This window comes from Austrofundulus limnaeus, unplaced genomic scaffold (assembly GCF_001266775.1).
Source record: "Austrofundulus limnaeus strain Quisiro unplaced genomic scaffold, Austrofundulus_limnaeus-1.0 Scaffold253, whole genome shotgun sequence".
Classification (NCBI taxonomy): domain Eukaryota; kingdom Metazoa; phylum Chordata; class Actinopteri; order Cyprinodontiformes; family Rivulidae; genus Austrofundulus; species Austrofundulus limnaeus.
In genome coordinates this window covers 228,579-244,159 of record NW_013952655.1, presented here as the reverse complement: position 1 = coordinate 244,159, position 15,581 = coordinate 228,579, and the positions used below count along the sequence as shown (strand labels likewise).

Sequence of the window (15,581 nt, the reverse complement as noted above, 5' to 3'; positions counted from 1 at the left end):
GTGAAAATTTCATGTCATTAGCACCTCTAGTAATATATTTACTGAGAAAAATGGTGACGTGTTCAATACTTATTTTACCCGCTGTATAATTTTTCCATCTTTTGAAACCAAGTTGTCCAATTAAAATGGTTAAGAATATAATTAATTTTAAACAAAATTCCACAAGTCTACCTCATGCCTGCCAACAGAGTGACCAATGGAATAAGTTACCTTCATAAACTTGAGTAACCAGTGATCATTCACTCAAATATACTTTGGGGTGTCTGTGGCAGAGTGSTTATAGGATTCTTTCTGCAACTGGTAGGTTGCTGGTTCTATCCATCCATTTGTAAAATGCTCGGGTTCAAAAACTATAACTTCTGTCTTGTCTGAGTTTAGAAGCAGAAAGTACAAAACACATGCATTCCTACTTTGGACATTCTCTGTATTTATTACAATGTGGAAGACAAAGTTTGAAGGTGCTCCATGTGTCTGCTTGCAGGGATTGGCTTTTTCCTTGGAGGAGCGTCTCCAGTTGGGAATCCATGGCCTTCTGCCTCCATGCTTTATAAGTCAAGACGTCCAGCTGCTCCGCGTCCTCAAAAACTACGACATGACGAGAGATGACCTTGACAGGTGAATGTTTTTTTTACAAACCAAACAAGAGTTTATGGTGTGTTTACGACCTAATGTCCCGTCCTTCACAAGAGTTAAATTTCCGCTGATTCTTGTGTGCAAAGAGATCCTTGACTTGGAACATTTTAAAAGACAGGAGGCAGATAAGATATCAGCCCTCTGAGATCATCTGTCTCCTAATACTGTGGGATTTTCTTCATAAATATGCTGACAGTTCTCTTATTTTAGCAGTTTTCCCATTTACTCCCTACTCTTTTTGTTTTTCCATCGTCCTCAGTGGTCAAATAAAAACTGCACTTTATTTAAATTGCATGTTTCATCACTACTTAGAGTTACATTCATTGCACAACAAATGCACCATATGCTAACCTTTCAGTTTGGCCTCTTCAGCCTCTGATGAAGTCAGCGTTTTCTCCAGCTTTCATCTCTGTCATTTGAGCCACAAGCTGTCAGTCAGAATGTGAAAGATGAGTGAAAACCCACTAATGCAAAATAGGATTTAGAGTAAATAAAAAATCATACTGCATCTTAATAAATAGCAATGACACAAAGTCCCCATCTAAAAACRGTAGTTCCCATGTTTTATCAGTGAATGACTCATAATATGTCTCTTTGGGACTTTTGACTGTCGTCACTCAAGCCTTTTCTGTTCCCTTTTTTTTTAGCCTTTTCTGTTTCCCAATACTCAATCCTTATTTGGTAAAGACTGCTGCATCCTGTCCTTATTCTTAACATTACCCTTTAASTTATTGTTTTCTCAGATTACTATATATAGTTAATTCTTTCTCAAAGTGATGAAGAAATCCACACAACAAGCAGATTTATGATCTTAGTTGATGTGGTGACTAAAGTGCCCGCTGTGGCCCTTCTTAACAGAGAAAGTGTATTTCCAAAAACTTTGCCAACTCAAATACTAGAGTTTATAAAGTGGTGCAGCTAAAGGGAAAATTCCCATTCAGTGAGRTTGTTAACCAGCAGAAACAGGCCTTTAAGCTAACCTTAGGAACTTACTTTTAGGTAGGCTATTTGTCAGTCTCAGATTAATTTAGAAAAAGATACATCTTGTTCCACATACATTTTTTTTAAACTAATGAATTTGATTTATACAGCCTGAGAGCACTGGGTCATTAGGAAAGAACAGGATTCAAATCAGTTTATTTATAGCGCCAAGTCACAACATACGTCTTCTCAGGGTACTACTGTACACGAAAAAGAAGCCAGCAGATGAATACATCTGCGTTGAATCACTTCATCGCAGTATTCCATCCTGAGCAGCACATTGGTGATAGTGGAGAGGAAAAAAATCCCTATTAACAGGAAGTAACCTTCAGCAGAACCAGAACCAGGCTCAGGACAGGGGGTCATCTGCCTCAACTGGCTGAGTTGGGGGACAGGAAAGAGACACAGGCAAGCACAGAAGAACTGGTCCAGGACTGGTCCAGGACTGGTCCAGGACTGGTCCAGGTGCACCTTCTTCTTGAAAAGAGACAAGAAGAAACAACATTGTTGATAGAAATAATTACAATAAACATGTAGAGAAGAGAGACTAAAGACAACAGCAGAGTGAGGAAATGTGCTCAGCTTGTGCTCCAGCAGTCTGTCTATAGCAGCAGAGATGAAGAAGTTAGGAAACTTAAGACTAACTATGTGATTTATCAAAAAGGAAAGTCTTCAGTCTAATCTTAAAAGTAAGAGTGTCAGCCTCACCAGCAGAAACTGGAAGTTGGTTCCACAAGAGAKGAGCTTGATAACTGAAAGCTCTGCCTCCCATTCTACTTTTAGAAACTCGAGGAACCACAAGTAAACCTGCAGTCTGAGAGCGAAGTGCTCTGTTAGGAAAGTATGGAACAATAAGATGTTTAATATATGATGGAGCTTGGTTGTTCAGAGCTTTGAATGATAGAAGCAGTGAGGAAAGCATTTTCTGGCTGAGTTAGTTAAAAATTAAACTGAAAATAAAGAAGTGATGTGGATGGAGTTTGACTACTTTGTGTGTGCACTGTTATTATTTTTATTAGCAGTTAGCAAACTGCTACAGTGCTAACAACACTTAAGAGAGGATTATTAATATTTGTTCTCATATGTCAGCTCTGTTTTTCTAAAAGCAATAGGAAAATAGATTACTGAACTTTTTCACTTTGAGCATCCGTGGCAGAACAGTTGGGGAGTGTAAGTGGTCGGTTGTCCGTTTGATGCCCTGTTCCATCCGTCTAAGTCATTGTGTCATTGGGCAAGATACTTCACCTGCCTTGCCTACTGCTGGTGGTCAGAGGGTCCAGTGGCGCCAGTGCATGGCAGCCCTTGCCTCTGTCACTGTGCCCCAGGATAGCTGTGGCTACACCGTAGCTTAGCATCATCAATGTGTGAATGTGAGCGTGAAGCACTTTTGAGTCTGTAGAGACTTTATAAAGCATTATTTTACCATTTACCTTTTTATTCAGAGCTGTCCTTAGGAAATGGTAAATGCAAAACTCATGTTGCAAACCGTAGTAGACATTGTCCCTGGCAGTTATTTACATCAAGGGAGGATTTTCTTCTAAATGCACAAATCTACTGTATAAGTGTGTAAACTGCACCGGCGCACAGGTGTTGTTCGGTTCAAAGCTCATTTTATGAGAGTTTTATAAATTTGAATCTTGTGCAGAACTCAAAAATGCACCTGCAAAGGATGCACAAACTCAAAGAAACATATTTGTTCTGTTGCCAGCCCTATTGCAGGTCGTAAACAGACTGGTGGTAGGAGGCTCCATAAAACTGATTGTGTGAATGATTTTAAAGCCAAATTTCCTTCACCCAAATTTTCCACTGCATACAGAAACTTTTCTGTGAGGTACTGAATGTGGGAGAAGTGAATTTTGTTTGAGAATTAGAAAAACAATTCTTAATAGTAACCGTCATCAATGTGTATTGTGCAGCTGCTGTAGCTTAATCTACATCAGAGAGAGAGAGAGCATGCTTGTTTTCTATGTTCTTAACAAGAGGCACTCTGTGCTCGTGGTTTTATGGAAACATCTCTGATTGAGAGTAGAGCTCTTTCTGGCATACGCTGCTTAATTTGGGTCAACTACAAGTTCCTGTTCAATCTTCAGAACAAAGAGCTTATGTCAGCTGTCTGCGGTCCAACTTTGATCTTGTTTTTTTATTTTTTTCTCCCAGTCATTTGGTACTCAAGAAAAAATGTCTTTACAAATATTTGTTCTACTGAGACCAGAGTTTTGGTGACTTCAAGGCTTTTACACTCACAGGAATTTGCCGTGTGACAATTTATTGCACCAATCTAGAAGATCTTACAAACTTCTTAATGTCTAATTTCTAAATTGAGCATCCAGAATTTAACATGAGTATTTTAGAAACCTTTGTACCTCAGTGGAGCTGGGGCCTGTCTCCATGTAGATACTCATGGTGCTAAAGATTAACCTGCTGTTTTCTGACACTTCCAGATATGTGTTCCTGATGGGGCTTCAGGATCGCAACGAGAAGCTCTTCTATCGGTTTATTACATCAGACGTTGAGAGGTTTATGCCCATCATTTACACTCCAACTGTGGGCCTGGCCTGCCAGCAGTATGGCCTCATCTTTAGAAGACCGAGGTAAGTCACAGCCACGGCTTCTACTCCAAAATGAAACTTAATTTAACATCAGGGCTGATTTCAGCTTTGTCTATATTTATTAATCTTTTGTTGGAGTTGACCAACTCCACTCTTATGCTGGATTTATTTTTCATCCCATGCATCATGGTCTAATGTTTTTTGGGGAAAAAAAGTCTCATGGTAATACTGGTGTTCTTGTTTTCCCCTATTTTGCTTCAGCCCTGTTAATGTGTGACCACCTAAATTATGTCGTTGTTTCACTGGTTTTGCTCAGGCATTTGCTGGCRGTGTGGCAGCATTATTCCACTGCTAAAGCCAGTTCTTTCTCAAATGCATCATATAACAAACCACCTGAAGAAACCTTTTTCAAAACTTTCTTTCAGCTGTTATTCTCTGCAGAACTGGCAACATTTTGTATTATAAAGCTAAATTTAGTGTGGGGATTGTGATATTGTATGTGAACCATAAAATTTAAACATCCGCTGATGGGATAAGAAATTACACATAAGGAGCAGGATCTCACTTTAATTACATGTAAAAAATTGTTTTGTTAGATCTGTACAAAACTTTACAAACAACCAATGTTTATATTATTGTGGAAGATTTTCTTTTTTAATGAATTTTAAAAACAAAATTTCTTCTCTACAGTTAAAGTATGTAGTACTTGATATGCTGATACAGTATACAATTTTAAAAAATACCATCTGAACACAGATGGGGTGGGGGGTATTGTGTATTTTCCTGGCATATGATTCCATTCTATTCCACAATCAAGTATCAAACATGTTACCTTCATTTGTCATGAAAATGCTGTGTATATTAAAAATAAATGTGACTTTGCATCATAGGGCCTTTCCCAATCGGTGGCTACACCCTCGCCCTACTCCCTACTCACTCGCTTTGCACGTTCCCGCGGAGGGTTGGCCATATTAAGTCCCATCCGAAACAAGTTAGGTATTAGGGTGAGTGGCTTATTAAGTCCTCCACAGCGAGTCAGCATCCAATGCAGACTTAAGCAGCATGTGCAGCACCAAATAGTGGTCAGTATGGAGCATGGGATGTATAAATATAAGTTCCGCATATGTTTTGTACACATATTTACTAAATAAACACCTCACCAACAAATATAATTTCACATAAATCATGTTTAATTCAATTAAAATTTTATTAAAGACACAGAACCATGGTCCATATTTAAAAAAAGAAGAAAAGAAAGGCAAAGTAAATAAATGATTTTAAAAAATGTTAAAAGTGCAATTGTTTTGACAAGTTATCACACTGTGTTTATTGCAAACACAGTCATATCTGAAAACTCTCTAAAATGTGGGCCTAATTAAATATTTTCTTTGGTCCTATTAAAAAAAGTGTTTGTTCTCCTGCATTCCATCGCTGCCAGAGCTTGGACTATTACCATGGTGACGACAGCTTCCTGTTCCGGTGGTGTGAGGAGAGCTCGTCTCAAAAGARGAGGGTGTATACAGTGCCATCAAGGGGACTCAGTTCAGCTGCGAGGGGCTTCACAGCGAGTGTAGTTTGTAGGGAGTAGGGCGAGTGTGTAGCCACCGATTGGGAAAGGGCCCTGGTCTGTCTAAACACCTTGAAATTGGCCTTTGTCTCTTTAAGAACCTCCTACTATTTCTGACACTCCCACTTCACAACAATTCCTCTATAGGGTGCTCTGTGTGGCTGGAGCTCTGCTGCAGACTGAGCTCCAGGGAGGAGCTTTGTGTAAATAGGCTGAGCTTTGTACCAGCAAGCATTTAGGCAGCTCCACATGGCTACCACAGGAGATTCAAGGATTTCTCAAACATGAATGAATCAAATCAACACTCTGGATATATTTTTGATGTGGGAATGGCATTAGAACAAATACATGAAGCCCAAACAAGTCAATTTTGTGTTATACCCCCTCTTTAAGAAAACTGGTGTTCACTTTAAAAATATAATTATTGTTTTGTTTTATAGCCTATTACTTACTGAGTACACGATTTTCTTGTTTTTCCACTCAGGTTTTTATAAAGATAGTGAAACGGTCAAAAAGTCATGAAAGAGGATAAGACAGACATTGTGCATGGTGGAGTCTGACCGTGCATCGTCCGGTYGGCTGCTGAGCGACCATACTGAACCCCTTAAAGCTCTGAGATTTTAGTGCCTCACACCAAACCTCCAAGTGCTGCTTGTTGTCGAACCTTGTTAAGCCTTCAAAGCAAGATGCCTGGACCTGGGTGCCGTCAGGTACATACAGAGGTGCATTGATGGCTTTCTGAGCAGAAATTAGAATTGGATTCAAGCACTGGGCCAACATATATCAAAAAGACAAAACCGTATCATATAAAGGCTGGAGACAAGTTATTTAGGCAACAGGAGGGATATCCCAAATAGGAGCCCTTAGCGTCTAGGGATTAAACTGATGGTCACCCCTATTAAAAAGAACCGCAAAGTTTTACCCAATCAGAATAGAGCAGGGTGAGTCGTGTTGTTTGATTGACAGCTGGTGCRCGCAGCTGCAGCCCAGAGGGCAGGTGAACACCTGCTGGGAAAGCTGTCAGCGTTTCCCGGATTATTTTCCACTGAGGATTTCGTATTTTATATATATTATATTTTTGAAAGCACCTCGCAGTATTTCCACCACCACACCGTCTATTCACGCACAACAAAACCTGAAGAGATCAGGTTACAGGCAAAATATTTATATGCCCCAAATTAAAACAAAGACACGTCTCCATTTGACTTTGATTTTCTTCTAAAATCACAGAGTTTTCTGAGTCAACTTCATGTGTTTGTCGTTTTACTGTCATTTCCCTTTGGGATCAATAAAGTATTTGAATTATATTTAATCATAAATATCTGCTAAATTTAATTCTACCAGGCGTTTTAATCCCTGAGAAACTCTACAGAGACAAATCAGTGCTTGAATTCACATTCATACACTGATGGGACACATCAGGGGTAGTGGAGGCATTCTGTGTCTTGCCCAGGGTGATTTTGACATGTGACGGAATTGCAGGGAATTGAACCGCCAACTCTCTCATTAGAGAAACTACTCCCCTAACCACTCAGCCACAGCCAAGCAGAGAATTCTGTAAAACCAAAGCAGCTGCTTAAATGAAGACTAACTGCTTTAACTGGGGCAAATGTTCAGCTTCATGTTGGATGAGAGTCTACGAGCGTTGTTCTGTCTGTCTCACCTTGGATGATTAGTTTATTTTCCCATTGAAGAGAAAGCTACTGTTGTAATGCAAATTTTTTTTCTACTGCGGAAATCAAGAATTTCCGATGTGTGTGTGTGTGTGTGTGTGTGTGTGTGTGTGTGTGTGTGTGTGTGTGTGTGTGTGTGTGTGTTATGTCCGGACCACCACAGCAGCAGATTAAGTCTCTAATCACCGTTCCTCACTTATAAAGACTTTCTGTGTTTAAGCATCAGCCTTTCCTTTTCTTGCCTGAGACTTTACCAGCTAATCTGCTGCAGCGGTACTGAACACTCCAACAGGCTCTGTGCAGGAGGTCAAAGGTCAAGCATCATTAGGTGTACAAACATGACTTGTTCTCTGATCTTCAGATGGAGTGGAGCCAGGAAGGTAGGATCAGAGAAAGGAGCACATTCATATCCTGAGATGATTAGTTGCTGCTGACTTTTGTTGGTTAGTTTGCCTGTAAACTGAGATCGTCTTTAGTAGGGGTTTGTTTTCTTCACAGTTTGACTCTGTTTTCACTATAAATATGGGTTGTGTACTTTGTTTGTAAAATGTAGAGCATCAAAGTGGCTAWTTTTAGTTCAGTCATTTTGAGCGTCACTTTGTGTTACGCTGCTAAATATACAGTAGCATSTAAATAAACTGATAATCATCCCTTTTTAAAGTACTAGTTTGCTGGTTCATTGAGGTCCAGAGGTGACATGAAGATTTTCCATGATATTGCCCCTTTGACAGTAAAGTATCCATCTGCAAAATGCTTTTTTTAAACAGGGGTACAGTATGTGTAGCCTGGTCATTGCTTTCCTACAGTTCCACTCGATTTTAATCTCTCTTTTCTGCTCCGTCTGGGATTTCTCACATTGACATGGATTTCTCCGGTAGAATTTCAACTGGACCAATCAGTGAACAGAAGGAGTTTGAAACAAAGATGTTGATTTTCTGCACTGTTAATTTTAGCCTGTAGTTTAGCAATGGCAGCAGAGGAAGTGAATAAAGCCTTTCAGTCTATGTTGATTCTTATGTCTCACAAAGGCTACAGCACTCATTTACAGCCACCTCATTCAGCTCGGTACTTCTCTCTTCCCTGTAGGGGATGGTTGTTTACAGCGCACTTAGCTTAGCTTCCTTCATGGTGGAGCTGGTGCACTACATACTGTACATCACGGTCAAACGTTAGCAATGGGTAAAATCTGATCATTTTAAACTTCAACAAAGGCCACGCCTCCAGGAAGCAATCGTTTCTCAATAGCCAAGAGTCCAGACCCTCTGTAGGAAGCAAAGCAAGGACCAAGGGGCTGCTTTTAACCAGGCTAGGATATGTGGGTTTAGTAATTTATTTACCCCAGTCATCTGTATTTCTCTCAATTAATTGACAACAAGAAAAACTGTGAAATCAATATTTGTGGCTCAAGGGTCATGGTTTTCAGGCACATGTTTCCTCATTATAAAGCGTCACTAGATATGGTATATGACACATTCTTATAACTATTTTGAAAAWTAATCTGTGTGTAATGTGATGCCAAGTAAGACTGAAGCTGTGCTTTGAAACCTTCTAATATTAAGGTGATGTTTTACTGAACACTGCAATAAAACCTGTATTGTAATTCTTGATTATAGGCAAAATGAGGTCTTGAAGACTGTTCTTTTATTAAATCAAGGAGTGGGCTGCAGGAAGTTATGAAGCTCTAATGAAAGGTATCAGCTGAAGGAGACTTGGTATCCTCTGAAGGGATTTGAGTGAGGTGATGGAGTGTTTTTAATCTTGCAGATTAGCGTTTTTTCAAGATGTAGTCTTGCATTCTAGACCCTGCACACTGAGTAGCGATGCAAAAGTTAAATAAAAAATAAATAATGTAAAATTAAATAGGTTTTTTCTAGAAATGGAAAAAATACTAGAATAATGAACTCAAGTTAAAATGCTGTTAATCTGTTTAAAATGGTACTCACGTATTGGTAAAAAATACTTGTGTAAAAGTCAATTCAAGAGTGTAAAGTAATTCATTAAAACTTTACATTGAGCAAAATTTTTTTTAAAATGGTGGGAGGGCATCTCTTCTGTGGTGTACAAATTACATGAGCCATTAATGGAGTGGTTAGGGGAGTTGTCCTGTAACAGGAAGGTTGCCGGTTTGATCCCCCATTCCAGTTGTCTCAGTTGTTGTGTCCTTGGGCAAGATACTTCACCCACCTTGSCTACTGATGGTGGTCAGAGGGTCCGGTGACGCCGGTGCATGGCAGCCCTGCCTCTTTCAGTGTTCCCCAGGGCAGCTGTGGCTACAATGTACAGTAGTTTACTATCATCAGTGTGTGAATGTGTGTGAATGGATGAATGTCTGTTAGTGTAAAGCACTTTGGGGTCCGGAGGGACTTGATGAAGTCCATTTACCATTTACCATCAAAAAAACAGCTTTGCAGTTCAGCATCTCTAGCTCCATCGTTTACCATATTTCTGTGGTCGGGTTGTGGAGACAATAGATCCAGGAGAGRAACCCAGACATTCCTCTACCCRGTGACACTCTTCAGTTCCTCCTGGATGTTCCCAAGTTGTCCCCTAGCCAGAGAGGATACCTCCAACAATGAGTAGGTCTGCCTCAGGGTTTTTCCTAATGGGACATGTCCAAAAAAACCTCTAATGGTACGTTCACACCAGATGCGTTTTTATCAGCAAAAATGCGCCCAATGCCTCTAGTTGGACGTGCTACGTTCAGACCGGGACACAGACAAGAGGCGCGTCTGAAGAGGGAGGAGCATCTTGGTTTTTCTCCACTCTGTCTTTGGCGGATGAAATAAAGATTAAATTTTAAAAATGACTTTGCTTTATTTACAAAAGGGCAAGCGAACGTTGCGCACACCAGATGATTAATTTACCAGATAATTTAGAGATGGTTTGTTCGGCTAGTTTCACCACTCCAGGAGCTGCGAGCTGACAATTTTTTTTGTCCCGAGTCCAGTTTAACACCGCGGTCAGTTTAACGAACTGCTGACCTGCATCGGTGCTGATATCTCCTGCCAGAACACCAACTGCAGATGGTTGATTTCAGCTAAAGAGCTCCTGTCCGTCTGTTTCGGGTTAGTGGGAAACATTCAGGAAACCATCACATGGAAAAATGAGTCTCTCCGATTGGATGATGCTGCGCATCGAGCAGAAAAAGTTCAGATTTTTGAACTCCAGCATCAGCTGCTTTTGACGCACGGCATGCATGGAAAACACTCTACTGCTACCTTCCGCTTCCTTGTACGCCACGCTAAACGGACTTCACGCACCGCAAGACCCCTAGAGGCACGTCCACCTTAAGCTGAAAACATACTCCGTGCGAACTGCTGACGTCGGCACGGGTTGTCGCAGTTTAATGACGAAAATTACATCACCAGGCTTCGCAGCGTTGTGTTGACAACACCTTTTGGCACAAGCCCCCAGCAGAACTTTTTGACCCCCCTCCCTTGTCAACGTTAATGTGTGATTGGTCTGAACTGAAAGCGTTCGGACAGACACAGCAGAAGAAAAAAACAAAAACTTGCTTCTTACTAGAGCTGACAGCGCTATGCACTGCGTTTACTTCAACCACTCGGTAAAAAAAAGGGAAAAAAACCGACTCGCTCCCTGAGCCGACCAGGTAGCAGAGTTTTATAAAGATAGTCAAACCATGAAAAACTCACGAATGGAGATAAACAGACATAACAAATAAACAGGCATGGAGGAATCTGAAACTGTGGAGCTTTTTAACCAGGACAGATGTGGATAAAAATCCGTCGGGTGAGTGACTTTTTTCTGCATTGCTGTTGAGGGGAGAAATTCTGACTTTTTTCTGCATTATCGGCTGTTGCGGGGGAACTCCATGCAGTGACGTATGTTTCAGGGAGGGGGGTTTCCCGAATTCGGCACGGGGGTGTCGCAGGGACTATGAAAGGTCTGTGCGAAAACGACTGCCGAACAACCACGTGACCGCGCGTCGACCCATCGACGTCGGAGCATGTTCCCACCTATAGACTTTGCATGTAAACCAGCCGTTCCTGCAGCTCAAAACGCATTCGGTGTGAACGTACCATTAAGGGAAGCGTTCAGGAGGCATTCTAATCTATAACACCAATACCAGAACTTTATGCTCTGAAATGGACTCTAAAATAAAAATATTGATACTTTGATGCTTCAGTCATTTCAGATAACATACAGTATATTACCAGAAACACATTGGAAAGTAACTAAACTATTGAAATCTTGTCTAAATTATTCACAGCTAGTGGGAACTACTTTTTCTTTCACCTGGTTAACAAATAAGAGCTGCGGCATGGACTCGGTCACTCGGATGTTACATGTTCAGTATTTTAATATGTTTAAATAGCATATACTAAGATGCAAATTTTCATGCTATAGTAGTTTTCGCTCTTAATTAATTTTATTTTACTTCATTTTTTATTGTTTAAAACACCATTTTCACATATTTTGTGTGATCATGTCTATTTGTTTTTTCTGATGTTGTATTAGCTTGCCTATATTATAAATGAGGCAGCTACACCAATGTACTTATTAGGGGTGTCCCGATGCAACCTTTTCACTTCCGATACGATACCGATATTGCAACTTTGATAACTGGCTGATACCGATATTGACCTGATACCATATCAGTACGAATCAYACACTTTTACCTATTTTGTAGTGTAAATTCTTAGAAAAGTCTTGATCAAGTCAAACAGTTAAAAAGAGTAGGTATGAGAAAAATTGACCCATTTATTTTTAACCAATGGACCAATGCAAACTCTACCCAGTAGCCAGTGAATGGATGTAAATACAAATGAAAAACTAACAGCGTTAACACGCGTTAAAATAATTATCGCAGTAAGCTTGTTAACGTGATAACCCATTAATGTACCTAGCACTAGTTTATTTATTATTTATTTATGCTTGCTATTTTTCGCTGTAGTAGACCAAAACCAGCAGAAAATAAAAATCAACCTCTTGGGACTGTGAGTAACTAATGCAAGAGTGTGAAACTCATGTCCGTTTAGGTTTTGCAGCCAGTGAAAGCAAAGAAATGTCAGAGCACAGAAGACCCGCCTCTTGTTTCTTCTTGGCATACTACGTGATGTATCATTTATTATTCTTCTTAAATCCACAGCAGTGCTATAATTTTCTGTGTAAACATGGAAAGTAATCAGACTAAACATATGATTTAGTGAGCTGTCTTCCCAGCTAAGACAGCCTGCATTTCTAAAGGCCATTAAAGTTCATGTGCGTGTCAGGGTCCTGTCAGGACTACCAGGTGGTTGGATTGGTATTTGACAGAAAGTGCACTTTGTTCCATTATGTGTATTAGAAACAATGATTAAATAAATTCAAGAATATTCAGTAGGCTTTTGGTTAGGCTTATACTTGTCAGCCTACAGTCCTCCCTGACAGAATTTGTCCATGTTTTACCTCACCTTAGAAAGGTTTGGCTTTAAACTCCCTGCTGGTCTGGATCCAGTCGGGGTCTGTGAACTCACTGGTGTTACATCCCAGTTTTGTCAGATAATCCAGTCGGACAAGCTGAAGGTTAAAATCTGGGTGACTTCTTTTCTTTTTTATGAACAGTAAAAGCAAACTGCATGTCATTTAAGGCAGATGAACCACCTAATGTTAAAAATGAGAAATGAGATGGGGCAGTAGATGATACTACTAACTGGTTCATTTATTTGCTTTCACAACACTTGATATTTTCATCTTTTCCTTTTTTGGTAAGATTTTTGTTTAAAATAGCCAAAAGTAAGCGCAACTGCCACTGTCACACCAACCCATCTGTATACCCTCCTTCACTACATCATTGACCCTCATCCGTGGTCTTTCTCTTTTCTTTTTCCCTACACATTCAACTATCTTTGCCCAGTATAACCACYTTCCCTCTGCTGCATGTCCAAACTTTTTTCCAAACTGTGCAACCTGAGCTGTCCCTCAGATGGACTCATTTCTAATCCTGTCCATCTTTGTTACTTGTAGATCTTAATCTCCAGCTCTGTGGTCTACAAACCAGACAACCATTGCAGGTCCCCCTACATCTTGTAAACCTTTTTGTTACAAATCACATTGACACACAAGTTGAGTAGATGAAGTTGAATGACTCTCACTCTGTTTGCACTGTCCTCTTCACCTCTCTTGGGGTCTTCTTTGGATGGTTGGCCCCAATTGCTTGGCCCCTGTTCACTTGAGACCATACTCTGGAAATGTTAGTGTTTTTCAATGTTTACTGGGGGGGAATAAACAAACAAAAATATAAAATCAAATTTCCATGGATCTGCTATAACATTGTGCCATGGGATGCCAGATGGGACAGGGTGAATTGTTGTACTGTTCCTTTTAAAATTATTGTATTTTRACCCCAACTGTCATRTGTGCTGAGTGAGGGTGTTGGGAGGTCTGTGCTGCGTTTGGTGAAAATGTGCACAAAAAAGAGGGACAAAAAGCAAATGTCATATAATSTGTAGCACAAAAAAMACACTGCTCTCTGTAATTTAGTGTAACTGTTGTTCGTTCAGAAGAAACATTTGCCTGTCACCTCTCTGTGCATGTGCTATGTAACACCAGCAGGGTATTTCACACCTCTGCTGGGTTTCCTCCAAACATCTCCATTCTGAGACCCAAGTTTCAGAAACCTTTGGTGTCAGAGAGAATGTCAGGTGGTGTTGTGTATGTACATGATCGGTTGAACTGCGGCAGAAAACCTGCAGTTTCACACCAAATTCATGTTGTGTGACTTGAACTCTTTCAGCTTCAACACCTCTGCCCTGTTCCACATGTCCCTCTTTCAGTAACACATGTTTTGCTTTAACTGACTTTGGTTCTCTTCTCTCCAGAGCAATGGTGCTCAAAGTGAGGCCCGCAGGCCAAAACTGGCCTGCCAAGCCATTTGATTTGGCCTCCAGTAGTTGTTCTTGTTACTAGGTTGGAATCTCCTGTCGTCCTATGTAGAAACACTGTGTTTTCACTTACTTTTGTTGACATGTGTCCCTGTGGCCCCATGTGACCCCAGACCCTGGAGGTCCCTGCTGCTCATCCAAACTCTGTTGTCACTTATCTGATCTGCATGCCAGCTTAGTGCATCGGGCTTTGTATATTATAAATCAGATCCAAAAGATAATGGCATTTCTGATTTATATTTTCCACCTTCGTTTTTTTGTTGTTTGTAAATGAGACTACATGCCTTAATGAGATTACCTGCCTAAATAAAAGTTCAAAACAAAACAAACAAAAAAACAGWGGTTATTGCAATTAAATGTTGGTATACATTAGTTTTTTGATTAACACAAGATTCTACATCTTTAGAAAGGGCAAAATTACAGAGCACAGCTCCGTTTGGCTGGTGTGCCGCACAATCCTGTTTGGTCAAATATTTTTCAGCAGTAGTAATATGTCACCAACCCACACTGGAAAATACGAATCCCTTAAAGACTATCTGATATTCTTTGTGAATCATGCAAAGTTTGGTTTGTAGTTTTGAAGCCACCTCTGTGCCTTTTTAGCTGCATCAAGCAGAAAATGTTTTTGACATATGTCACAAGTTGGCCACAGTGTCAGATCTCGTTTAATCACTTTAACTTTGACCAGAGGACAAGAGTTACAGTGAAGTATTGAGGGAATATACGGTAAGTTTTGGTTTCTTGTAGTGAGAAAATGTGATAAAACTATAAACACAAAAATGAGAGAGACTGGGGGATTAAATAGTGATCAGATGTTTGCAGATGTTGTCCACTTCCAGCACTTGTACCAATGAGTTTTTGCTATGTATGTTACCAATGTTATTTTTCTCAAGAATTGCTGCATGAACCTTTTGAAGCACATTTCTTCATCCCATCTGTCAATGTGTGCTGTATCTTCTTACCAAAGAAGATACGAAAAATAGAAAATTTATCAGAATCTCAGTCGAGTTTTTTCACAAGCCTAAGGCCTCTGTGACATGTGAGCCACATGTATGATAAAATCCAATATATGCACTGTATGCAAACCTTTGATGCATCACTGGAGAGTCACATGTCAGATTTTGGTCATCTACACCAAAACAAAACAAAAAGTTCACACACTCTAATATTTCATTGGACTGTTTACTGACATCCATAAAATTCACAAAAAAATTCTTAGTACTTTCACATCATGATCAGAGGACAATGTATATTCATGTATTATACTATCTTGAGTGTGTGTGTGTGTGTGTGT

The 15,581-nt window shown here is 40.1% G+C and overlaps 1 protein-coding gene across 1 annotated transcript in view; it reads left to right on the top strand.

The window, feature by feature from the left end:
- The window catches only part of me1 (malic enzyme 1, NADP(+)-dependent, cytosolic), a gene marked incomplete at its 5' end in the record, with an annotated part of 107,671 nt that overhangs the window by 39,465 nt on the left and 52,625 nt on the right, over positions 1-15,581 (top strand). Inside the window, 2 exon segments of the mRNA XM_014020463.1 lie at positions 482-615; positions 4,056-4,205. Coding sequence (XP_013875917.1) covers positions 482-615; positions 4,056-4,205 — 284 coding nt within the window.